The following is a 27,128-nucleotide window of genomic DNA, read 5'->3' as shown; positions in this document are numbered from 1 at the left end:
TAATTCTAGTACCCATTTTATCAATATTAACCCACAAGTGAGTGAGTCTGATTCCACCTTTGTATCTCTTAGTGTCCTGCTGAGACAGGGAGGACCTTTGCATGAGCTAGCACTTGATCTGCCAGCATCACAGTGAGTGCCACAGTTTAATTACACTTTGGATGAACAAATATTCCATTTTATAGATTTTAAGTTGCCCACCTTTAAATTTTGTTGTATGTCCCCCTTATTCTTGGAGTAAGGGGCAGGGAAAACAGAAGTTCACCATTCTACCTCTCCCAGTTTCTGCAGAAAGAGGAGCGACAAGAACCTCAGCTGAGGATCCTGAGTCCTGGCCGCCGAACCCTGAGAAATAAGAGCTCATCACTTCAAGCTTGGTCTGTCCTGTGGTTACAGGTGAGCACCGTCTTCCTGACTGCATTTCTATATCACCTTCTAAACAGAGGCATGAATTTGCTTTGTGAATATTAGAGGGACAAGGTGGGTGAGGTAATATCTTTTATGGGACCAACTTGTTTTGAATGAGAGAAGCTTTTGAGCTACACAGAGCTCTTCTTCAGGTGAATATTAAGAGTTTTAGCCTCACCTTCCCACCGCAGTGTCAGTCAGCGTTCATAGCACCTTTTCACAGAGATGGAGGGTGAGATCCATTTCTTGTTACAGGTCCTCAGTTGAGGATCTGCCCCACTGACACAAATGGCACTACTTTGATTTACACCAGCTAAGGATCCGGCTCAGTGTGAGCCCCAATCATAGAATCATAGAATCGAAGAACTGGAAGGGACCTTGAGAGATCATCTAGTCCAGTCCCCTTCACTCAAGGCAGGACTAAGTATTATCTTCACCATCCCTGACAGGTGTTTGTCCAACCTGCTCTTAAAAATCTCCAATGATGGAGATTGCACAACCTGCCTAGACAATTTATTCCAGTGCTTAACCACTCTGACAGTTAGGAAGTTTTTCCTAATGTCCAACCTACACTATCCTTGCTGCAATTTAAGCCCATTGCTGCTTGTCCTATCCTCCGAGGTTAAGGAGAATATGTTTTCTCTCTCCTCCTTGTAACAACCTTTATTGTACTTGAAAACAGATATCATGTCCCCTCTCAGTCTTCTCTTCTCCAGACTAAACAAACCCAATTTTTTCAATCTTCCCTCATAGGTCATGTTTTCTAGACCTTTAATAATTTTTGTTGCTCTTCTCTGGACTTTCACCAATTTGTCCACATCTTTCCTGAAATGTGGCACCCAGAACTGGACACAATACTCCAGTTGAGGCCTAATCAGCATGGAGTAGAGTGGAAGAATTACTTCTCCTGTCTTGCTTAGAACACTCCTGCTAATAGATCCCAGAATGACGTTTGCTTTTTTTTGCAACAGTGTTACACTGTTGACTCATATTTAGCATGTGATCCACTATGACCCCCAGATCCGTTTCCGCAGTACTCCTTCCTTCCGCAGTCATTTCCCATTTTGTATGTGTGCAACTGATTGTTCCTTCCTAAGTGGAGTACTTTGCATTTGTCCTTATTGAATTTCATCCTATGAACTTCAGACAATTTCTCCAGTTTGTTCTGATCATTTTGAATTTTAATCCTATCCTTCAAAGCACTCGCAACTCCTCCCGGCTTGGTATCATCCGCAAACTTTATAAGCGTACTCTCTATGCCATTATCTAAATCATTGATGAAGATATGGAACAGAACTGGACCCAGAACCGATCCCTGCGGGACCCTACTCATTATGCCCTTCAAGCATGACTGTGAACCACTGATAACTACTCTCTGGGAACGGTTTTCCAACCAGTTATGCACCCACCATATATATAGTAGCTCCATCTAGGTTGTATTTCCCTAGTTTCTTTATGAGAAGGTCATGCGAGACAGTATCAAAAGCCTTACTAAAGTCAAGATATACCACATCTATCACTTACCCCCCTATCCACAAGGCTTGTTACCCTGTCAAAGAAAACTATCAGGTTGGTTTGACACGATTTGTTCTTGACAAATCCATGCTGACTTTTACTTATCACCTAATTATCTTCTAGGTGTTTGCAAATTGATTGCTTAATTATTTGCTCCCTTATCTTTCTGGGTACAGAAGTTAAGCTGACTGGTCTGTAATTCCCCGGGTTGTCCTTATTTTCCTTTTTATAGATGGGCACTATATTAGCCATTTTCCAGTCTTCTGGAATGTCTCCTGTCTTCCATGACATTTCAATGGGGTGGCGAGTGGTGATAGAGTCTTACTAGCCCGGATCACACATGCCAGATTACTTCTAAACTCTGAGTTCAGGGACAGCATCTTCCTGATATTCCTAGTGATCTACATGGCAACCGTGGCCGGGAACACCCTCATCGTGGTGCTCGTTCTGCCTGATCAGCACCTTCATACCCCCATGTATTTCTTCCTGTGGAATTTGTCCTGCTTGGAGACCTGCTACACCTCAATCATCCTGCACAGGATGCAGACCAGTCTCCTGACTGGGGACAAAACCATCTCAGTCAGTGGCTGTATCACACAACTATATTTCTTTGGTTCTCTGGCATGTACAGAATGCTATCTCCTAGCAGCGATGTCTTATGATCAGTATTTAGCAATACATGAACCCCTGAACTATTCAACTCTTATGAATACCAGGTTTTACCTCCAATTGGCTTATGGCTCCAGTTAAATGTTGGGTTTTTTTGGCTATTACCATCTTTGTCTTATTGCTATCACAGTTAATATTCTGTGGCCCAAATGAAATTGACCATTTCTATTGTGATGTCATCCCACTGATGGAACTCTCCTACAGTGACACCCACTAGGTCATATGGGTGGATTTCATATTAGTCTCTGTATTCACCCTGCCTCCATTCCTACTAACCCTGACATCCTACATGTGTATCATCACCACCATCCTGAGAATCCCTTCCACCACTGGAAGACAAAAGGCCTTTTCCACCTGCTCCTCTCACCTCATTGTGGTGACAATTTTCTATGGAACCATAATGATTGTCTACCTGCTACCGAAACGTGATACACTGAGAGACCTGAACAAAGTGTTCTCTCTTTGCTACACAGTCCTGACTCCCCTGGTAAACCCCCTCATCTACAGCCTGAGAAACAGAGAGGTCAAGGAAGCCTTTAGCAAAGCAGTCAGTAAATGTGGCTTTCACAAAAACTTGCAGATACACCTGCATAATAATGTAACATGAGGTTTTCAAGACTTCCTGGGTGATTTGAGCAATCAGCCCCCATTAAAATTAAGTTGAAAACTCTCTTTGTAAATCTCAGCACTCAGTGTTGTCCATCTCAGTGGAAGGACCAGGGAGGGAGGTGGCCATAAGAAGGTTCCCATCATGGAGTTATTAATTGGGCACTAGGCAGAATGGAGACAAAATTTTAATGAATTTTTTAGATCTGTGAAAAAGCCGTCTATGATCAAAATAAATGTTTGGAAAATAAAAATAGTAACTTCTGGTGCAGCATATGTGGGGACGTAAGCCTGGGAAATCTGCCACCCCTGAAATTGGACTCATTGCCAGTATAGCCCTCTGCAAATCAACCACCTTCACTGCGCTCACAGGCCAGATGCAAACAACTAGGCCCCAGCAGTGACCTCTGGACACATCACCAGGAACAGCTTTATAGCTCTTACCTGGGCTACGCCCAGCTGTGACCAGCTCCGGCAAAGCAACCGCTCCAGGCTCACTGGGCCCTTTGAGGTTGGGCAACCACAGAGAAGTAGATGCACACGCCAGGTCCACTGGGACTGTCCAGACCTACCTGGGGTTTTGCCAGGGCACACATAGAACTGAGGCCAATTCTGCAGTTGGGTCTGTCAAACGGTCCCTGACGAGGGACTCTTCCTGCAGCCCTTCAGGGCAGCAGCTGCTCTTCTGCCACCAACTGTACAGAGCAGTTCAAAGGGAGGGGACCTGTTTCAATGAGTGTCCCCAAAACTCACTGCAACAAGCACATGTCCCGAGAGGGCTACTTCTCAGGGCCCAGTGTCTAGTCAGCCCCAGGTGCCTGACTCAGCTCTGCTACATGCAGGGCCCTCTCCTCGGGGCATGATGCAACCTATGGTGAGAGGAAGCAGCTGCCACCTACCAATGGGCAGAACCTCTGTGATGCCTAACATGGCAGTGCTGGCTCAGTTACTGGGAGCACGTCAGGGCTTGGCCAGAGGTAGGGGACCTGGGCAATGGTGAGAACGGTAGGGCTCCAACACTGTGGAAATGATTTTCCAAGGGACCTAATGGAGTTAGGCACCCAAATCATTTTGAAATGGGAGTTGGACTCTTAACTTCCTTAGACACCTCTGAGAATCTCACCCTGGAGAGCAATAGGAATTCTGTCACTGTAGATTCAATCGATGCATTTCCATTGGAAGCAGACCCCACATCAACACAAATGCAGTGGATGGATAGGAAACCCCTGCTAATACTTTGAAAGCCACTGCTGTTGTACGTGCTCTCATAGCCACTAATGTTGCAATCATGATGTTGTGTGATTTGGTTCCTAGCGGCTATAATTTGGAACAGTGCACACCTAGCAGTAGGTAAGAAATGAGGAGAGATGAGATTATGCTGTCTAGGGCCACTAGAGGACAGAGGAATAGGAAAGGTGTAGTGGTGCTGCCCAATGGACAGCAGCCAAAGTGGAAGGGCAAGAAAGGAGATGTTATGTTGCCAAATGACCAACCGAAAGAAGTGAAAAGGGAGGTGAAGCTGTATAATGCTGTATAAGTGGTAGGTAAAGAGCACTAAAGAGAAAAGGACCTCAATGCTATCTAATGAACTGTGGATAGTAGCAGATGTTAAGTAGTGAGAAATGGGCTGTTATACTAAATAATGGGCACCAGGTGACATAAGAGCTAAGAATGGGAAAGCAAAAAGAAGAATCCACTATAGGATAGCAGAGTAACAGGCTGTCATGCTGGGAAATGGACACTAGATGGCAGCAGAGTACAGGAAGTGAGGGAGGGGGGAGGTCAGAAATACTGACTAGTGACCAATAGATTTCAGCGGCCAATACACTAATGGGAAAGTTATACTGTAAAACTGCCACTAGGCAGCAGCATGATGTAAGGGTGAGATATGAGCAACTATTTTCAGAAATACCCACTAGATGGCAGCATATCTTGAATACTAATAAAGGGGCGGTGCAAGTATAGGAGAACCTCAGAGTTACAAACACCCCAGGAACGGAGGTTGTCCGTAACTCTGAAATGTTTGTAACTGAACAAAATGTTATGGTGGTTCTTTCAAAAGTTTACAACTGAACATTGACTTAATACAGCTTTGAAACTTTACTATGCAGAAGAAAAATGCTGCTATTAACCATCTTAATTTAAATGAAACAAGAACAGAAATAGTTTCCTTACCTTGTCAAATCTTTTTTTTTTTTAACGTTCCCTTTATTTTTTTTAGTAGTTTACGTTTAACACAGTACTGTACTGTATTGGCTTTTAATTTTTTAATTTTTTTTTTTTTTGGTCTTTACTGCTGCCTGATTGCATAGTTCCGGTTCCAAATGAGGTGTGTGATTGACCGGTCAGTTCGTACCTCTGATGTTTGTAACTCTGAGGTTCTACTGTACATTATTACTGGCCATCACCTTGGACAGGCATCTTCCAAAACATGTAAGCTGGTGTTTGTCCCTGATCTAAAATATTTTCCACAAAGGATCATTAGACTAAAAAATTATGTACAATAGACTTGTATAATTACAAGTCACACAGAGCATTGTTAGCTACAAAGCTTTGAAGGCACAAAATGAACCAAGTGGGAGAAAGGTTGAAGTGGGATCATATTGAAAAGCATGAAGAAAGAATACAAATATGAGAGAGCATTTACATTTATTAAATCGAAGGGAAAGCCCATTTTCCAAAGGTAGATCACATGCACCAGCTCATCCCTTCAGGTAACTGCAGGTCTCTTTAATGAGAAAGTCCCGTTTCTGCAGAATGATGAAAGACAAGAACCTCAGTGGAACCAGAGTCCTGTCTGCCAAACCCTAAAGAGCTCTGTGTAATCGAAAACTTGTCTCTCACCATCAGAAGTTGGTCCAATAAAAGGTATTACCTCACCCACCTTGTCTCAAACCCTGAGAAATGAATTGAGACTTCTGGAACTTTGCTCTGAACTCTACAGGCTGAAATTTTAAGCCTAAATGTAATCAGGACAGGAAGGGGATTTTCCAAATATTTCTGGAATTAATTCATGAGACTTGATTAACTTTTAACTCTATGTTCTTCCAATTCAATTGCACAGCTTGTTTTATTGTTCCTGGACTCAAACCATGGCAGACAGAGACTGGGGAAACCAAACGGCAATCACAGAATTCATCATCCTGGGATTCGGGGATCTCCCGGACCTGCAAATTCTTCTCTTCCAAGTGATCTACATGGCAACCGTGGCCGGGAACACCCTCATCGTGGTGCTCATTGTGGCTGACCAGCACCTTCATACCCCCATGTACTTCTTCCTGGGGAATTTGTCCTGCCTGGAGACCTGTTACACCTCAACCATCCTGCCCAGGTTGCTGGCCAGTCTCCTGACTGGGGACAAAACCATCTCAGTCAGTGGCTGCTTCACGCAACTGTATTTCTGTGGTTCTCTGGCATGTACAGAATGCTATCTCCTAGCAGCAATGTCTTATGATCGGTATTTAGCGATATGTAAACCCCTGCACTATTCAACTCTTATGAATATCAGGTTTTGCCTCCAATTGGCAGCTGCATCATGGTTAAATGGTTGTTTGGCTGTAATTATCTTAATCTCATTCCTATCACAGTTATTATTCTGTGGCCCGAATGAAATTGACCATTTCTATTGTGACTCCATCCCACTCATGGAACTCTCCTGCAGTGATACCCACCAGGTCATATTGCTGGATTTCATAATAGTCTCTGTATTCACCCTGCCTCCATTCCTACTAACCCTGACTTCCTACGTGTGTATCATTGCCACCATCCTGAGACTCCCTTCCATCACTGGGAGACAAAAGGCCTTTTCCACCTGCTCCTCCCACCTCATTGTGGTGACAATTTTCTATGGAACCATAATGATTGTTTACATGCTACCAAAACGTGATACACTGAGAGATCTGAACAAAGTGCTCTCTCTTTGCTACACTGTCCTGACTCCCTTGGTAAACCCCCTCATCTACAGCCTGAGAAACAGAGAGGTAAAGGAAGCCTTGAGCAAAGCAGTCAGTAAATGTGGCTTTCACAAAAATGTGCAGAGACTCCAAGATAATAACTTAGCCTGAGGTTTTCAAAGCTGTCCGGGTGATTTAAGCAATCAGCCCCCATTAAAATTAAGTTGAAAAGTCCCAGTGAAAATCTCAGCACTCAGTGTTGTCTATCTCAGTGGAAGGACCAGGGAGGGAGGGAGGTGGCCATAACCAGGTTCCCATCATGGTGTTATTAATTGGGCACTAGGCAGAATGGAAACAAAATTTTAACCAATTTTTAGATCTGTACAAAAGCCATTTTTGATCAAAATAAATGTTTGGACAATAAAAATAGTAACTCCTTGTGCAGCATAGATGGGGACATAAGCCTGAGAAATCTGCCACCCCTGAAATTGTGCTTATTGCCATCATAGCCCTCTGCAAACCAACCACTTTCACTACACTCACACAGGCTGGATGCAAAGAACCAGGCCCTAGCAGAATAAAGACTGGGAGTTGATGGATTATTACACAAAGTAAAAACTATTTCCCCATGCTAATTTTTCCCCTACGGTTACTCACACCTTCTTGTCAACTGTTGGAAATGGGCCATCATGATTATCATTACAAAAGGTTTTTTTTCTCCTGCTGATAATAGCCCACCTCAATTGATTACTCTTGTTATAGTTGGTATGGCAACACCCATTTTTTCATGTTCTCTGTGTGTATATATATCTTGCTACTGTATTTTCCAATGCATGCATCCGATGAAGTGGGTTTTAGCCCATGAAAGCTAAAGCCCAAATAAATTTGTTAGTCTCTAAGGTTACGTCTACACTACTCGCCGGATCGGCGGCTAGTGATCGATCTATTGGGGATCGATTTATCGCGTCTAGTGTAGACGCGGATAAATCAATCCCCAATCGCTTTGCCGTCAACTCCGGAACTCCACCACGGCGAGAGGCGCAAGCGGAGTTGGCTATTCTCGTAGCTGAAGTTGCATATCATAGATCGATCCCCCCCACATACACCAGTGTAGACCACGCCTAAGGTGCCACAGAAGTGGGCTGTAGCCCACGAAAGCTTATGCTCTAATAAATTTGTTAGTCTCTAAGGTGCCCCAAGTACTCCTGTTCTTTTTGTGGATACAGACTAACACGACTGCTACTCTGAAGGTTGTTCTTTCTGTCTACACAGTGGCTGAGTGGGCTAAGGTGCCAGATCCAAGGGTCTGTCTTCCTTTCACTTGGGTGTTCTGGGAAGAGGGGGTTCAAATCCCACCCATGATACTTCCCTTTTTCTCTATCTGAGGAAATGGCCTCATTTCAATCTCCCTTGCTATCTGAAAGCATCTGCTTCAGCATGTTTAATTTTTAAAATATATATTGTTTCATGCTTTAAAAAAAATATTACATGGTTTTCTAGTTAGCACAAATGAAACAGAAGAGAGGAAAACTGCTGGCTGGGAGCTAAATCTGCAGAACTAAGGGTTGGTATTCTTCTATGCTCATATTTGTTATGTAGCTGGCAATCTCCCAAATGATGGTCATTCCTTCCCTCAACATGTAGGCTAATTGCTTCCTTTAGATCTTAAAGTCTCATGAAAGGAGAAACTAATGAGGAAGAAAACGTAATAGCTACAGTTGGAGTTAGAAACCAAGCATTTCAACTCAGTGACCTTTTGCATATCAGGCAAACACATTAACCACTCTACTACAGAAACCAGCTACTGCCACTTTCTGGGCCCTTCTCTAAGGCTTTCTTAGTAGCCACTGCTCACATCCACTCCACTTTTCCATGGACAGTTCCCTGACAGCTCCTAGCAACCCATTACAAGACAAGAAACCCAAATGCAGTAAAATCAAGGGAAAGTTTTTCACCACAGGTTTCACTGACTGGGAAGAGACCTTTAAAAGAGAAAAGTTTGCCATTTAATGCCACAATACTAGGTTATAATATCCTTCTCTGAGCTTACATGGAAAGCAAGGAGATACTGTGAGAACACACCACACTAACCAGAGTAGGGAGGGCACCCGATTTGGGGCTCCTCCAACCCACATACATGAGATTAAGCACTGGACTGACCTAGCCAATTTGCTACACTTATCTTGTTACATACTGTACTGTAGGTTTACCTATCTTCTTCTTTCTCACTAGTATCGCTTCTTCTTTACTGGTCCTTTTATTCACAAAATTGGCACGAACAAATAGGAACATCGCTCTATGTGCTACACCCTCATTTCTCATTTATTCCACCCCATCACCACCATCATCATCACCAACAATCACTGAGTTCATTCATTAAACTACCAAGTCACCCTTTTGTACCCCTAAAGATGAGCGAGCTCTCAAGACAATAGTGTCTCCAAGAACATTCTCAAGTCCTTATGGGCCTGGCAGGCCAAACACTTTTGGGAAAGTATTTAGGAAATACAACATCAGCCGCATTCTCAGCTGCTCCTATCTTTTTCACTCACACAACCCATGCAAATCATATCTCTCCTTTCTAACAAAAGCAATGATAAAGTCCCAGACAGCGCTCTGAGTGCTTTCTAAGACAGATAGACTCTCTCAGAGTCATGTCTCTGTTGTATTCATCTGCTTTTGGATCTGGTCTTGATTACATTTTGGGCTCCTTGAAATGCAAAGCCATTTAAACTCAGCTAGCAGAATCATCTTCATTTCACCTGTTAGACTAGGTCTTCACTTTAGACATTAAAAGATGTGATCTAGGCTGCCAAGGAAAGAATAAGACAATGACTCTTTTGTGGCACTGAGATTTGTTATTCATCTTTCAAAGGATGTCTAGTTACTCAACTTTTCCTCCACCGTCCCCTTCAGGTGCCCTTTTATGTCATCCAACGTCAGAAATGTCTAGGAAGACAGACCCACACTAACTACCAAAGCAGCTGGAATTCTCAGGGGCAACAGAGTGTGACAACTAAGTGACAAGGAAAACACCCTCCACACTGGCACCAGACACTTTCGGGGTCCTCCCCTCAAACTTAGCAGCTACATCAAGTCAACCCTAAAAAATCACACGCAAAAAACTATCCTGATGTATTCTTGAGTGTGAAAGAAAGAGTGCTTGAGATGTAAAAGACAAGAACAAAACCAGCCCTTTCCTTCTCCTGACCACATCATGCCCTAGAATTAGCCGAACTCCTGGAGCAGGGGTGGGAAAACTTTTTGGCCCGAGGGCCACATTGGCGTTGTGAAACTGTACGGAGGGCCGGGTAGGGAAGGCTGTGCCTCCCCAAACAGCCTGGCCCCTGCCCCCTCCCACTTCCCGCCCCTTGACTGCCTCATGGCAGGCCATGAACGCTCACAAAATTAACAATTCAGAGATATTCAAATAAACTCTATTTAATAAAGATACATTTTAGTGGCAATAAACATAAAACCTTACTTATTATAATAAATATACCAACATAACAACGTATTACAATAATTAAACCAAACTTAACCCCTTTCCACACCCTCTTTGATTAATGTGAACAATGCAGCTGGTTACCCTTTTTTACAATGGCATTAAAGTCCGGTGTCATTCTTGTTGTGGAAATCCGCAATACTGAGCTGAGATGCTGATCAGTTAACTGATCAGGTTTTTACCCACGAAAGCTTATGCCCAAATAAATCTGTTAGTCTTTAAGGTGCCACCAGACTCCTTGTTTTTGTAGATACAGACTAACACGGCTACCCCCTGATACTTGATCAGTTAACTGGGATCTGTAGCGAGATTTGTTGTAATTCATCAGGAAAAATGTTTGTTCGCACACATAGGTGGAGCCAAACAAAACAAGGATTTTCTGTGCCACCTTGCAGATATTTGGGAACTTTGTTTCACTCAAGGAGACATAAAACTAATCCAGTTTTTCTGAATTGTAATTTTCCTTCAAGGTGGAATCGCACTGGAGATCAATGAGCTCCAGTTGAAATTCTTGTGGGGCTTTCTTGTAGTCAAATGACAGTGGGCAGGACACCAGCTCCAGTGTCTTCTCTATCTTCTCAAAGTCAGAGAATCGACGAGAAAATTCTCCGTGTAAGTCACTCAAAATTTTGCTCTACTTTTCTCTCTGCTCTGCACTTTGTCCTTAATTTGTTTTGAAAACAAGACTAACTTGGCTTTGAAAGCTGTCATACTAGAATACAAAATGTGTACAAACACATTCTTTGCTTGCAGGTTTGCATTAAGTTCATTTAAATGTGCCAAGATATCCACACCAAAAGCAAGGTCGCACACTCAGTTTGAATTCTTTAATTCAGATAAATCATTTTCTTTCCCCTGAATCTCCAGAAAAGTGCAGATTTCATCTCTGAGCTCCCACACTCGCTGCAATACCTTTCCTAGGCTGAGCCAGCAGACATTTGTATGATAAAGTAAGTCCTGGTGTTCGGCCTCAGTGTCTTCAAGAAAGGAAATGAAATGCCAATGATTAAGTCCCCTCACTCTTATGTCGTTCGCTATTTTCACTACTGTGTGAACAACATGATCAATGTCCAGGACATTTTTGCAAAGGGCCTCCTGATGTATAATACAATGCAGAAAAATCACCTATTTATCAGGGTCATCTTCTTTTACTTTTAAAAAGAATTCAGGACAAAGTCCTACGTTTTTCCCTATTAAATTTGGTGATCCATCTGTGGTTACATTTGCCAGTTTACTCCAGGGGAGCTTCAGATGTTCAAGGCACCCAGACACCCTCTCGTATAAATCCGATCCCTTAGTTGTACCTTTCATTGATTCCATTGATAAAAATTCCTCTGTGATTTCAAATTTGTCGTCAATTCCTCTGACAAAAATCAGTAACTGTGCTGTGTCCTTAATGTCAGTGCTGTCATCGAGAGCTAATGAAAACAATGTAAAGCCCTGTGCTTTCTTGTTCAACTCAGAAGCCAAATGTTCATCAATCACTTCTACACGGCGAGTAACAGTTCTTCGTGACAAACTAATGTTTTCAAATTTGTTTTGGTATTCCGGGCACAGCATGCCAGAAACATCAACCTTGCATTCTTTCAAAAAACTCCCCTTCAGCAAAAGGCTTATTTTGTTTAGCGATTTTAAACGCCAGAACGTAACTTGCCTTTGTAGTGGCTTCCTGAATTGCAGACCGTCGCACATAAATATTTTGCTGAGTTTTTAAGTTTGTGGCAAGTTGCTCAGCTTTTCTTGCCCTTTCCTCAGTTGTTAAATTGCTGCCATAATTAGGATGTTTCCTTGAAAAATGGCGATTCAAATTGTCCTCCTTGAACACCGCGATGCTCTCCTGACAAATCAGGCATACAGCCTTCGAGTTCACGTTTGTGAAAAAATATTTTGTATTCCATTCTTTGTTGAAAATCCGACACTCATTGTCCACTTTTCTTTTCTTTTTTTGCAGCACTCATTTTTGAAAGGGAAAAGAAAATCCTAACTGCTGCCCTTATTTCGAACTGCTGTTTTACAAGATGGCAGCACTGGGAAAAAACTGGGCCCTCTCTCTAGCCTGGATTTGTCGGGCGTCAGTGCCCCTGACAATTTTGAGCCATGGCGCTCTATCCCAGAATCCATGTAGAAAAGAAGAGGGAGGTGTAAACTCATCTGTAACTTTATGCCCCATCCTCCCCCCAAAAAAGTTCTTTGAGTTCTGTTTGCACGGTTGTGTTCATTAAAAGTTTGTATATAATAAGGGATATTACCGCGGTGTGGCGAAAGGACTCGTGAGGGGTGGTGCACGGGGGGGCTTCACGTAGTGGTACCAGGGACTCCTACAGGGTCTGCTGGCAGTGTGACACCAATGCAGCTGTGCCATGTGCAGAGGAACCCAGACAGGAGTAGCTGCTGCCCTGGGTGGTTTCCCTCCACTCGAGGGTGGGGCCATAGGAAACAGGGAGGAGATTTCGCACGCTGCTGCTGCGTAGGGGTGGTGAGGTCATACCTGAGGAATGTGGCCTTTTGCATACAGAATCTTCCCTGAAGATGGTGCTGAAAATGACTGCTCATCACTGAGGAGCGCCAGACGGAGCGCGGCAAGCCCCTGGTCCCGCTCCATTGGAGCCCCAGGCAAAGAGCAGCAAACCCGCGGTTCCGCTCCCCGGGCCGGAGCGCTGGGCGGAGCGCAGCAAGCAGGGCTGGCTCTTGTTTTTTTGCCGCCCCAAGCAAAAAAAAAGCTGGAGTGCCGCCGCTGAAGCAAAGGTGCCGCCCCAAAGGGCCAGAATGCTGCCCCTTGAGAAGTGCCGCCCCAAGGCGGAGCGCGATCGGAGTGCCGGGCGAGTGTGGCAAGCCCCAGGCCCCGCTCCCCCGGCCGGAGTGCCGGGCGGAGCGCAGCAAAACCCCCGGTCCTGCTCCTCTGGCCGAAGTGCAGCAAGCACCCGGCCTCGATCTCCCAGCCAGAGTGCCAGGCCCCGCTCCCCCGGCCAGAGCGCAGGGCGGAGCGTGGTGAAACCTCTGGCCCCGCTCCCCAGGTTGGCGTCCCACTGGCACCCCCAGTGGCAATTTTAGACCCCCTGGGCATATCATCAGGCCCAGGGCGCCCCTTCCGTTGCCCGCCTGTCGACACAATCAGGCGCCCGGCCTCCTGAGACAACCCTCAGCCGCCCTCCTCCAGACCTGGAGCAACCTGTGGAGTCAGCCCCTGTGGTAGAAGCTACCCCAGGTGCCCAGAAAGATCTGGCCACAGCAGACTAAGGGGCCACTTCCGATCCGGCTCTCCTGGTGGTGTCGTCCTCGTCTTCCCCTGACGAGGCCATGACCGGCACGTCCACATCTGGCCCACCCCTGATGGACTTTAGAGTCCTGCAAGAACTAGTTAGGCGCATAGTCCTAAATATGAACCTCCAAGTTGAGGAGGTTGTGGAGGAGGAGGATCCTATGGTGGACATCTTAGGCCCAGAAGGGCCTTCCAGGGTGGACATCCCCATGAACAAAACCATCCAAACCAATGCCAAAGCTCTCTGGCAAACTCCGGCCTCCATCCCCCCCACAGCCAAAGGGGTGGAAAGAAAGTACTTTGTCCCCACCAGGGGATACAAATACCTTTTTACCCACCCAGCCCCATGTTCGCTTGTGGTAGACATGGTGAACGTAAAAGAGAGACAGGGCCAGCAAGGGCCCACCCCCAAATCAAAGGACGCTAAGTGGCTGGACCTTTTCGGAAGAAAAGTTTATTCTACTGGTGGCCTTTCACTACGGATCGCGAACCAACTTGCGATCCTCAGTAGATACAATTTCAACTCGTGATCTGCGGTCCTTAAATTCCAAGACTTTCTTCCAGCGGAGGCCCGTACGGAACTGGGGGCCATTGCTGAGGAGGGCAAGTTGGTAGCTCGAACCTCCCTTCAGGGTTCCCTCGATGCTGCGGACACGGCAGCATGCACTCTGGCATCTGGCATCACCATGCATTGAAACGCCTGGCTCCAGTCATCAGGTCTTCCTCCTGAAGTGCAGCACACCATACGGGATCTCCCCTTTGATGGCCAGGGCCTGAAGGACACAAGAAACACTATTAAACACTATTAAATCCTTGGGCATGCATACCCTGGCTACTCAAAGGAAGCCGTTTAAGCCCCAGACCACCCAACTACACCCCTTCCCACCTAGACCAAGGCAGGACTTCTCCCGTAGGAGAAGCAGGTACCCTTGACGTAGACCATCACGTCCCGTCCCCCCCCGGGCAGGGCCAAGGGCAATCCAAGCCACCTCCGGGCCCTAAGCGTCCATTTTGAAGGTACGCTCGAGGACAGTCTACCAGCTCACATCCCGGACAGTTATCCCTTTCTGAACCATCTATCCCGTTTCTACCATGCTTGGTCCCTTATTACATCGACCGTTGGGTCCTCCGCACAGTAGAGGCGGGATATTCTATCCATTTCCGTTCCACCCCACCCTCTCACCCTCCTTCTCCGTCCCTTTTCAGGGACCCTTCTCACGAGCAACTCCTCATCCAGGAGGTACAAACCCTCCTCGCCCTAGGGGCAGTGGAGGAAGTGCCTCAAGAGCTCAGGGGCAAGGGGTTCTACTCCCGCTACTTCCTCGTCCTCAAGGCATAAGGAGGCCTAAGGCCCATCTTGGACCTCAGGTTGCTCAACAAGCACATCGTCAACCTGAAGTTCTGCATGGTCTCCTTAGCCACAATTATCCCCACTGGATCCGGGAGACTGGTATGCCACCCTCGATATGAAAGACGCTTACTTTCACATTTCAATTACCCCGCCCCACAGACGTTTTCTCCGTTTCATGGTAAACAAGATGCACTATCAGTTCACAGCCCTCCCGTTTGGCTTCTGCACAGCCCCTCGCGTCTTCACCAAGTGCATGGCGGTCGTGGCAGCTTTTCTTCATCGACATCATGTGCACGTCTTCCCGTACCTCGATGACTGGCTTATACAGGGCCGATCTCACCAACAAGTTGGTTGTCAAGTGCAACTGGTCATGGACACGTTCAGTTGCTTGGGCATCATGCTGAACGACAGCAAATCTGTCCTCTCCCCTACTCAGACAATAGAGTTCATCGGGGCAGTCCTGGACGCAAACCAAGCGCAGGCTTTCCTCATGGAGGTCCGGCTCCTGGCTCTAGCAAACATAATCACCAACCTCTGCAGGTTTCCCACCACCACAGCGAGGCAGTGTCTCAGGTTGCTGGGTCACATGGCATCCTGCACCTACATGGTGCAATACACCAGACTAAAACCCAGGCCTCTCCAGATGTGGCTAGCATCGGTATATCGACCAGGCTGTGACAATCTAGATATGGTGCTCATGGTCCCAAGCCGCACGCTCGACTCCCTGTGCTGGTGGCTGGATCCCCATATGGTGGGTGCCGGGGTCCCGTTCCATCCCCCTCAGCCCACCCTGACCCTGGTTATGGACACATCTGCGCTGGGATGGGGGGGGCGCACCTCAGAAGCCTGACAATGCAGGGCTTATGGCACAAAAACGAGCTAACCCTGCACATCAATATCAAGGAGCTCAGGGCGATTCACCTTGCGTGCCAAGCATTCCTTTCCCGTTTACAAGGCCACTGCGTAGCAGTCCTAACAGACAACACCACGGCCATGTTCTATCTGAACAAACAAGGCGGAGCCCAGTCATCGCCACTCTGCCAAGAAGCCCTTCTTCTGTGGGAATTCTGTTTAGCCCACTCCATCACCCTTCAAGCCTCGTACCTGCCGGGTATCCAGAACATACTGGCAGACAGCTTGAGCAGGCGTTTTCTCATGCACGAATGGTCAATTTGCCCGTACATCATTCACTCTGTTTTCTGCATCTGGGGGTTTCCCCGAATTGACTTGTTCTCTTTGCGGACCAACAGGAAGTGCCCAGCCTTCCGCTCCTTCCAGGGTCACAGCCCAGGCTCGATCGCAGACGCCTGCCTGATCATGTGCTCGGACCAACTACTTTACGCTTTCCCGCCATTTCCGCTGATCCACAAGGTGCTCCTCAAGATCCGCGGGGACAAGGCAAACATCATACTGGTGACCCCTGCCTGGCTGCACCAGTGTCAATTCAGGCTCCCCTACGTCTACCTCTCAGCCCTGACCTCATCTTGCAGAGCCACGGTCGTCTCCTACACCCAGACCTTCAGTCGCTTCACCTCACGGCCTGGAGGATCCATGGTTGAACCAGGATGAGCATGCCTGTTTGGACTCGGTAAGGTGGGTGCTCCTGGAAAGTCGCAAGCCTTCGACTAGACTTACTTACGAAGCTAAATGGAAAGGGTTTTCCAGCTGCTGCGCTCAGGGACAGGTGCCCCTGCTCCAGGCTTCAATCCCATGCATCCTGGACTACCTCATGTTCTTGAAGGACCAGCACTTAGCTTTTGGATCCCTTAAGGTTCACCTCGCAGCCATTTCTGCATTCCACCCAGGAGCGGCCGGGCACTCGGTGTTTGCACACCCGGTCGTGCAGCGTTTCCTCAAAGGCTTGGAAAAAATCCATCCTCCAATGAAGCCGCCTGTGCCTGCATGGGACCTTAACTTGGTTCTTTCCTGCCTTATAGGCCCTCCTTTCGAGCCTCTGGCTTCCTGCTCACTTCTCTATCTTTCCTGGAAGGTCACCTTCCTAGTGGCCATCACTTCAGGTGTCCGAGCTACAGGCTTTCACGTGTGAACCACCTTATACCATATTTCATAAAGATAAATTTCAGCTGAGACCTCATCCAGCTTTCTTGACAAAAGTGATGTCCCGTTTCCATGTAAGTCAGGACATTTTCCTGCTGTTTTTTTACCCAAAACCACAGGCTGACCTTTGGGAACAATGCCTCCATTCGCTGGACGTTAGGAGGGCACTTGCCTTCTATATAGACCGCACAAAGCCATTCTGTAAGACAACCCAGTTGTTCATCGCCATCGCGGAGTGGATGAAAGGTGCACCGGTCTCCTCCCAGCGGATATCTTCATGGATCACCACGTATATCTGTACCTGCTACAACTTGGCAAACGTCCCTCCACCTGCTGTCACGGCTCACTCCACAAGAGCTCAGGCATTTTGTCAGCAGCCTTTCTGGCAAACGTTCCCCTCCAGGAAATCTGCAGAGCTGCCACATGGGCCTTGGTGCACACCTTCACGTCCCACTACGCCATCGTCCAGCACTCTCATGATGATGCGGCCTTTGGCAGAGCGATTATTCAGTTTGCGGTACCTTGACTCCGACCCCACCTCCAAGGTAAGGCTTGGGAGTTACCAAACTGGAATTGATATGAGCAATCACTCAAAGAAGAAAAAACGGTTACTCACCTTTCTGTAACTGTTTTTCTTCAAGATGTGTTGCTCATATCTATTCCATTCCCGCCACTTTCCCCTCTGTCGGAGTAGCCAGCAAGAAGGAACTGAAGCAGGGAGTCGGGCTGGCAGGGTCTTATATAGAGCGCCATATCGGCACCACTCCAGGGGGCTCCCCAGCCGACCCGACAGGTAGCTGCTAGAGAAAAAGTTTCTGACATCCGTGCATGTTGCGTGTGCACACACCTAACTGAAATAGATATGAGCAACACATCTCGAAGAACAACAGTTACAGAAAGGTGAAGTGCGCGAAATCCCCGGCCCCGCCTCCCCGGCCAAGAGCCAGGCGGAGTGCGGCGAAACCCCTGGCCTCCCTCCCCCGGCCGGAGCACCAGGCGAAGCACGGGGAAACCCATGTCCCTGCTCCCCCTGCCGGAGTGCCAGGCGGAGCGCGGGGAAACCCCCGGCAGGGCCGGCTCCAGGCACCAGCTTAACAAGCAGGTGCTTGGGGCGGCCAAGGGAAAGGGGTGGCACCTGCGGCAATTCGGGGGCGGCAGGTCCCTCACTCCCTCTAGGAGCGAAGGACCTGCCGCTGAACTGCCGCCACCGATCGCGGCTTTTTTTTTTTTTTTCTATTTTCGGGCCCCAGAGAGGCTGGAGCCTGCTTTGACCCCCGGCCCCACTCCCCCAGCCGGAGTGCCAGGCGGAGCGCAGTGAAACCCCCGGGCCCGCTCCCCCAGCCGGATAAAAACGGCCTGCGGGCCTAGTTTGCTCACCCCTATCCTGGAGGGTGGAATTTAGTGTTCTCCCACCAGGGGGAGGTGCTGTTTGATTCATTTAGTGGGCAAAAGTCAGAGAAAGGTTTAGACCTCTCAGAGAGGGGGCAGACTAGCCTTCCCACCCAGCCCACCGCAAGACACACATTTTCACAGAGAATCAGGTCTCCCTAGGGAAAAAACTCCTCAAAGGAAATGTGGCCCCAAAAGTGTTAGAGAAGCGAATTCCTACCAGCTGAGTGTTCTTCCTGGATGAGCATCTAGCTAGGCAGAAGAAGAGGTGGAAAGAGTTGCACTGGGATAAATGAAAGCAGAGGAGGATTGTTCCTCTTGAGTTTTCTTTGTGTTTCTCTTGTGATCCTGACTGCTGAATCTGGAGCATAATATGAGCTCTTTTAGTGCCTTTGGTTGGGCTCAGCTTGTGACCCTGAGTACAGGGGAATCCTCCACTATCTGGTCTTTTCTCCTCAGTGCAATGGAGACTGGATCAGCCTCCTGAAGTAGCCAGCAAACCTTAGGAAGCCCAGCATAGCTCCAAAAAACGGAGTCCTTGCTCTTACTTACCTAGTGGTTAGGCTTTGGCCCTGCTAGGGTTCTATTCCTGGTCAGGGAGCACAGATATTAAATTTCTTCAATTATCACTCTCAGTTGAAAGAAATATAGCTCCCCTCTCCCAAAATGTATTATTATATGGTTGTTTTCTGCTCTCTCTATGAACATGAAGAAAAAGTAAGGATTATAAGAAGGGGCAGAGCTGACTAACCGCCCCTGTCATGTCACTTGTGTGTAGAACTCAAGGAATCTTTCCATTTCTGGGATGCCCAACAATACTACAGCATAAATCTAATTCCATGCATATACCTGAAGCGGTATTGTCTAACTAATAGGTGGCTTTTTTTGGAAAACAGCCATCTCCACAGAGGTCACAGATTTGTCGGAGATTGGTTGTAACTGACAAAGGGGCACTGTTCATTTTTCTGCTAGGAATTAAATGTCTTTGTTCCATTTTATCTGTTGCTTTGGTAGAGCGTCTACCAAAGGCTAAGGTGGGTGAAGTAATAGCTTTTATTGGACCAACTTCTGTTGGGGAGAGACACAAGCTTTCCTGGAAGCTACATGGTTACAATGACATCGCAAACGCCCATAAAACATGATCGAGTTCTTCTTCACACTCACATGCATCACTTATTAGCCCACATACCATTTCTTCTCCACATTTTGAGGTTACCTTTTGAGTGTAATGTCATCATTGATTAAAATTCCAAATGGCCAATTAGCAAGCACCAACATAAAAAACAGCCGATTATTAATCTGCCCCATGGCTAACTCCCATCTCTGCCTTACTTTAGAAAATATTTGCACATAGACATTTGCATATAGGGAAAGTTTTAATTGTGCCTGTTTCAGCCTAGAAAGAGAGAGTGGTAAGCTAAATTGCTCAAACACACATTTCCTCATCTCTATGAAAGAAAGGATTAGCAAGAAATGAAGAAAGTATATCCAACATAAATGATTCTGAACTTTCCTTTGAAATGTGAGGTGCAATAAATAAGTTAGTAGTCCCATAAGTGAACTGATGTAAGTGAGAGGAAGTAGGACATAGGAAAGGACTGTAAAAGCTGATGGGGCCATGGAGTGGGCAGCCATGGCATTTCCCCGTCTGCTGCTCCTGCCAGGGGTTGTGGCTACTTCTCAGCTCCCAGTCCCCATTGACTGCTCACACAGCTGGTCAGAGCTACCGGGGCAGCTCTGGGCCCAACAGAGCTCTCACACAGCCCCAGATAGGTGGGTGGCCTGCTGAGGTGAGTCAGGGGGTGGAGGTGGCACTCCTTCCCTGGGCCCAGAGCTAGTCAGTCCGGCCAGGCCTTCCCCAGCACTCTTAAAATAGAAGTCAAACTATGCCTATGCCCAAGAGTTTCCACCTAGAGCCCCAAGTTGCCCCCCACCCATTGGGCCCTGGAATTTTTCTAGCATGTTGAAGGGTGCCTCAGAAGAAAAAAGGTTGAGAACTCCTGCACTAAACTGCTCAAAAACAGACTTTCCCATCTGTGTGAAATAAAAAATTATAAAGAAATCAAGAAAGTGTACCCAACATAAATGATTCTGAAATTTCCTTTGAAATGCGAAGTGCAATAAATCAGTGAATAGTCCCCTAAGAAAACTCATGTAAGTGAGAGGAAGGAGGGCCTAGGAAAGGGCTGTAAAAGGCCATGTTTCACCATCATTCATGAGCAGAGTTGTGTGGCAATTAAATTAAGAATCTAAAGTTTCATAAAGGGAAAGAATAATGAACAAAATGTGGGGGAAATACAGGTGTATTTGAGAAAAGGGCTTGGAATGAAGGAAGACAGATATTGATCAGTAGAAACAAAAGGCACGTGTGTGCCTGCTTTCAAACTTCTCTTACAACAACTCTATTAGAAATGCTAAGCAGTTGGTGTTGTAATGTTCCAAGGGAGATGGAAATGAGGCCATTTCTTCAGGTAGAAGAAAACAGTTCTGGGATTTGAATACAGGTCTCCATACATAGACCAGAACACCCAACAGACAGAAAGGCAGAGCCTTAAGTCTGGCACCTCAGACCACTCAGCCCTTCTGACATTACAAGGAATGCACCTTATCCACCCTAGTTTTCTTTAGCATATTATGGGCTGTTCAGGGAGGCCAAGATGGTACATCTTACAACTCCTAGAGCCCTTCTACAGCACAGATGATTTGTATACACGTTCACCCTGAGCCAAATTTGCAGGTTTTCTGGAGCCTTGTGAGTTCTGAGGTGTTTTAGTCTCCCTGCTGACTTATTATGAGAATAAAAGATGGACACCAGAACTGAGACAGAATACAGACACAGCATTATGAGAAAACAATGGTGAACCTCAAACTCCTGCAATGTGGGCTAGATAGTCAAGTAGTCAGCATCCAACAACTGTACCTTTTTTTTTTTTCAAAATAGCTCAGCACTGAGTGTGTTGAGACCTTCTGAAAAACTGGCCAGAAATTTAGGTGCCTAACGGGGAGCTGAGTTTTTCTGAAAATCTGGCGCTAGTGGTGGGAGTGAGATCTTTTGAAAATTCTGGTCAATGTGTCTGGAAGCTCTAAGAACCATCACAGCTTTTAACATTTTCTGGAACATGATGAGAAAAGTAGAGATGTTGTCCTTGACTTACAATCACAATGTTTCACCTTGATCCCAGGTTTCAACAAAATTGATTTTGTTTTTATATGCAATGTGAAACAAACACCTCTCTGTAGACATTTGGACAGAGAAAAAGAAATATATATGACACTAACCCACATTGCCTTGCATGAGTAGCCCCCTGAGCAAGATGGTAGCCAGTATTCTACAGGTGGAAGGCTATGCACTATTGTTCACCCTCAGAACCCTTCAGCAGTTAGACCTCAGGAATGGAAGAGGCCAATGATCCTGAATCTCTCCAGATGGTTAATTTTGAAGACTTGTCTATAGAGCTGTGTGAAAGGTTTTTGCATGAATATTTTATTTACTGAAATATTTTGATTGACAAAAAATAACTTTTTGTTTTAGTTTTGTTTCAACAAGAAAACTGAAAAAAATTCATCTTGGGTCAACCTAGATTGTTATTATTATTATTATAATTTTGGTTAGGCTAGCTAGCAAGCAAAAGAATGAGTGATTTGCACAGCTCTATTTGTATGAAAGGTCCTCAGTGGGAAGAGGCCTCCCCATTCTGCTCTGAGGAACCTGGAAGGTTTGATTTTGAAATGGTCTCCAAAGACCTACAAAGCATCATGAAGAATCCTGTTTTTCTTTCGATTGGAAGTTGAAAAAGTTTCCTTCCCTGGCCGGGAATCGAACCCGGGCCGCGGCGGTGAGAGCGCCGAATCCTAACCACTAGACTACCAGGGAGGTTCTGCAGCAAGTTTTTGTTACCTCTTCTAGGCTTACGCAGTGTACCTTATCTCCAAGTTCTGAAGCTGGTCCATTCTCCCTTGCCCAGAAGGGACAACAAGAGGGAATGAAGGAACCTCAGGGTCACAGCCTGCCCTGAGCCCACCCAAAGGCTACTGAAACAAACTCCACTTAAGCTTCAGCCTCCTACACCAGGATTATAAGAACAACACAAACAAATCTCAAGAGGAACAAGCCTCGTCTGCTTTTATTTACCCCGGTGCAGCCCTCTCTGCTTCTTCTTCTGCCTACCTAGAGCCTCTTCCAGGAAGACACATGGGGCTGACAGTAATTCTGTCCTAAAAGCAAGGGAGGGGTTTTGATACCACCTCACAGAAGCTGACAGGAGTTTGATTCTGTGTAACAAAGCCCCGAGTTTTGTCTGCCCCCTACCCCTGCTCCTAATTTGTCGATTCCATGCACTCAGGAAACAGCCAAAGGGCTGAACACCCCTGCTCTTCGCTCCTTGGCCTCATCAGGTGTCCCAGGCCCTTCCCCACAAATACCTTCATCAGAAGCTGGAGTGACCCAAGTACATGCAGGTTTCCCTCACCCACCTCCTAAGGCAAACAGTCACCCCCTTCTCTGACACTCCTGGGACCAGGTCTCCTTTGAGGAGTTTCTTCCCAAGGGGACCTGATGCCCTGCAAAAATGTGTGTGGAGTGGGGGGAACCGGCTTGTCTGCCCCCACTCGGGAAGCGATGACTTTCCCACATTAGATCAGTCAAACAGCCTCTCCCCCTGGTAGAAGAACACTAAATTCCCCTCTCCAGAAGTTCATCTATTTCTAGGTCATGATACTAACAGCACAGAACGAAGGGGTCATTTCACATTAAACGGCGTCTCAACAGGATGATGGGGGGAAAGTTAAATGACTCGACACCACTTGAGCAAGTGAATAATGACTCTCAGTGGCCCAAAAGGTTAATTGTCTTACTCTTTCCTTAGCAGCGGAGATCACGTCTTTTAATGTCTGCAGTGAAAAACAGGTGAAATTAAACTAATTCTGTTAGCTGTTTTGCATTATTAAAGTTTTATCCCGTTGCATATAGTTCGAATCCAAAACCAGCCCATTTCCCCTAAGACCAGCCGGCTCCCAGACCCTGGGAAAGCACCAGGAGCGCTGGTCTGAGAGATTTCCGAACTGTTTTGGTTAGAGACGAGAGGGACGATTTCCCTGGGCGTGAGGGAGACGGAAAGGGGCAGCTCAGTGTTGATGTTGTTTTTATTTCCTAAATCCTTTTGACAAAAAGTTTTATCTGCTACACCCGAAGGCCCCACAGCTGCTGCTTGGAGACGTTATTCCATTGAGAGATCTCTCGTGTTAACACAACCAAAGGGAAAACTGTGCTAGTTTAATGAATGAACTGAGTTCTTCTTATTCTCTTTACTGTTCTTATAAGGTTGACTAAAGGAGGATAGAGGAATGTACCTTTTAGGGGGTGTCAGGTTTGTGAATGAAGAGCAGCAGAGAAGCAGAAAGTGAAACTGGCTTTCATTACATTGGCACCCCTATTTAAGGCGGGAGTTGGCTTGCGGTGTGTAAAGCAGAGAGGTAGGGGTGATCCAGCACGCTGTGGTTATCAGGTGGTGACCTCCCCCAGCGTCTGGACTCTTGTAACACTCCGATTTCGTAGCTGGAGGGTGAAAGAACCAGAAGAAGGTTACTGCCAGAAAAAGAACTTCAGAGTACAAACTTGCCTAGGGTTTCTTCCGGACTGTCACGATGCATGGGACTGGCTTACAAGTGCAGCCCGGCTAGCTCAGTCGGTAGAGCATGAGACTCTTAATCTCAGGGTCGTGGGTTCGAGCCCCACGTTGGGCGATGAGTTTTGCTGCTACAGTACCATTATTTTAGTTATTGTCTCAGCCTGAATTGAAATGCATTCTCTGATCTCACGATGATCTTAGGCAGGAAATGACTTTTCCTGTCTCTGAACTTTAACACAACATGTAAAGAGGGCAAATTGACAGTACCATATTCCTATGAGAGTGAGAGATGATTTTTCTCCTTTTCTGTTCAACCCCAGACAAGAGAGAGAAAAAAAATAACCCATCAGCAGCTGATTGTCCCCCTTCAGCGATCAGTAGCGTCTCTACTTCTTTTTACATTGTCTCCAGCTCTGACAGGGCTGCATATAACTACTTCCCTGTCATAGTCTCCAGACAGCCCTATTTATTTCATAGAGATTTTTTCAGGCTGAAGATTCCGACCACATTGTATTCATTCCTTGTAAATTTCTGTAACTCCTTGTTACTTCATCAGTAATGATTTATAAAAACAGGCTTGAGAGTAAAACAAGAAGGTAATAAACTGATTGTTTTTTTAAAAAAGATGTGTCCTCAATTAATAATATTGAAAATTGTTTTAATTTGTTTTCTGTTTATCTTTTATGTCAATGTAGTCTGCTAAAAATATTAAGGGAACAGTAAGGAAATTAGTAGCTCAGAGCTTGTGTTAACATCGTTTGAAGAAGAACAAGGGGTTGAGTCTTCAAAAGTGTTATAGAAAAAATGTTATTTTAAAAGGGGAAAGTGATGTTGTATTTTAAAAGGCTGGCTTAGAAATTTCCAATGTTTATTTTCTGATTCCTCACACCCCGACACTGCCTAGACAGGAAAGCAGGGGAAATGTGATCATTGGTCAATAGATGTTTCTGACATGAAAAGGGGCCATGAGGCTGTTTGTAGTTAGCTCAAAAGAAACAGAAAAGGGGGGAACTGCCGGCTGGGAGCTAAATATGCAGGACTCAAGTGGTTTAGCCCAGTGGTTCTCAACCAGGAGTTTGGGGACCCCTAGGGGGCCGCAAGCAGGTTTCAGGGGGGCCACAAAGCAGAGCCAATGTTAGACTTGCTGGGGCCCAGGGCAGAAAGCTGAAGCCTTGCAGTGTTGGGCTGAAACCCGGGGCCCTGCCACCTGGGGCTGAAGCTAAAGCCTGAGCAACTTAGCTTTGTGGGGACCCCTGTGCCATGGGGCCCTGGGCAATTGTCCTGCTTGCTACCCCTAATGCTGGCCCCATCCCTGGTCTACATCCCCACTCCTCCCCTCCCACCCAGCTCCTCCTGCACACCACTGAACAACTGTTCCGTGGTGTGCTGGGAGGGAGGGGGAAGAGGAGGGCAGCTTGGCTGCTGGTGGGTGCTAAGCACCCGCTCATTTTCCAGCCCTGGAGCACCATCGGAGTTGGTGCCTATGAACTGGAGTTCTACTAACCCTGGGCTTACACGGCAGTGTAGACATACATTGAGTTAACTTATCTGTGTTCGGGAAGCACAGTGCTGGAAAGGAGGGTGAGGCGTCTGTTTACTCAGGTGCAGAGTGCGTGGGGGAAAGCATTGTTCCAGGGAAACAATATCCCCACCCCCACCCTGGGGACTGAACAACCTGTGACCATTGGTTCAAACAGAATTATTTTGTATGTGGAACTGAGGTGGATCTTGTGAGAAGGCAGGCGGAGACCTTGAGACGGCAGACCCTCGGACTTCAGTTTGCCAGCAGGCTGCTTGGCTGGATATCGCCTGGTAAGAGATCCCCCAATAAGATTTGAATTGCATTTGACTTTTCTACATAAAGTGTTCATCATCTTTCTTCTTCTTCCTATGCTGGGCTCCAGCTAACACCTGTAGCTTTCATTAGATCTGTTTAAAGAATATTAACTGCACAAGATTCACCCTCTAAAATCAGTGAGAGCAGAACATGGGTCCGACTGTTCTGTGTTGCTTTTATAGGTCAAGACACACCTTTATTACAGAAGGTGATGTTTCATAGGCAGCTATTTAAGTACAGGATCAGCTAGTGTGTTCTCTATGAGCCTGCTTAGCTCAGTTGGTAAAGCATAGAACTTTTAATATAAAGTTTGTAGCATTAAGTCCTGTGTTGGGTCAAAGGTGTTTAATCATTCCCAGCTCAATACAAATTTTCCAGTGGGCTGCGCCCCCAATATTCTGCACATTCATGCACTCACCTGTCTTTGGTCTTATAAATGTGCCCTGATGACAGCTCATTTGTTGGCAGGTCCTGTCGTCCCCTTCAGTAGTGGAAGCTTAGACTCGTAATTTCAAGCGTAGTCAAAATCCCTTCTTTGGTAGCAGGTCCAGAGAAAGAGGAAACCTGTGGTTCTAGCAAGTCCTTTGTCTTGCCTGAAGTCCAGTAACTCATAAGAGAACATTGTTTTCTACTTGTAGCATGGAGGTCAGCAGCTACACTATTGGCATTGAACGTGGCTTTTGTGTTTGCTTCAGGGCTTGGAGCTCAGCCAAAGGGAGCAGGAGGGTGTTTATCATAAGAGATGACTGAATAGCAAAGTAAAGATGATTCAAGCCAGGGCACTCATGAGCCCCAGGAAGATGAATTACAAAACAAGGAGGGCCAGATCCTTAACTGACCTAAACAAATTTAGGACCATTGACTTCAAAGGAGCTACGCTGATTTACAGCACTGAGGATCTGAGCCAGAAGAGAGCACCCATCCGTGTACTTTCTGCCCTATGTGCCTGTGACCGTATTCGCTTTTCTTTCTTTCTTTCTTTCTTTCTTTCTTTCTTTCTTTCTTTCTTTC

General features: G+C 46.4%; 1 protein-coding gene, 2 non-coding genes and 1 pseudogene across 3 annotated transcripts; 3 read left to right on the top strand and 1 right to left on the bottom strand.

Annotated features, from left to right (window-relative positions):
* The first annotated feature begins 2,574 nt into the window (after positions 1 to 2,574).
* LOC113407811 lies at positions 2,575 to 3,663 on the top strand (annotated as a pseudogene).
* A 2,627-nt stretch (positions 3,664 to 6,290) lies between these two features.
* LOC112121288 (olfactory receptor 6N1-like) lies at positions 6,291 to 7,262 on the top strand. Its single transcript, XM_024220320.2, has one exon. The coding sequence runs from the start codon at positions 6,291 to 6,293 to the stop codon at positions 7,260 to 7,262; it is 972 nt and encodes a 323-aa protein (XP_024076088.2).
* A 15,193-nt stretch (positions 7,263 to 22,455) lies between these two features.
* Positions 22,456 to 22,527, bottom strand: TRNAE-CUC. Its single transcript has one exon. It is a non-coding gene; the product is annotated as a tRNA-Glu (tRNA).
* A 1,795-nt stretch (positions 22,528 to 24,322) lies between these two features.
* TRNAK-CUU lies at positions 24,323 to 24,395 on the top strand. Its single transcript has one exon. It is a non-coding gene; the product is annotated as a tRNA-Lys (tRNA).
* The last annotated feature ends 2,733 nt before the right edge of the window (positions 24,396 to 27,128 follow it).

Source organism: Terrapene carolina, unplaced genomic scaffold (genome assembly GCF_002925995.2).
Source record: "Terrapene carolina triunguis isolate 2854851 unplaced genomic scaffold, T_m_triunguis-2.0 Scaffold419, whole genome shotgun sequence".
In the NCBI taxonomy this organism is placed as follows: domain Eukaryota; kingdom Metazoa; phylum Chordata; order Testudines; family Emydidae; genus Terrapene; species Terrapene triunguis.
The sequence above is the reverse complement of the archived record's forward strand: the minus strand, read 5'-3'. Positions and strand labels throughout refer to the sequence as shown.

Excerpts from the sequence above, each read along its gene's own strand:
- LOC112121288 (XM_024220320.2), top strand. The coding sequence starts at position 6,291 with ATGGCAGACAGAGACTGGGGAAACCAAACGGCAATCACAGAATTCATC.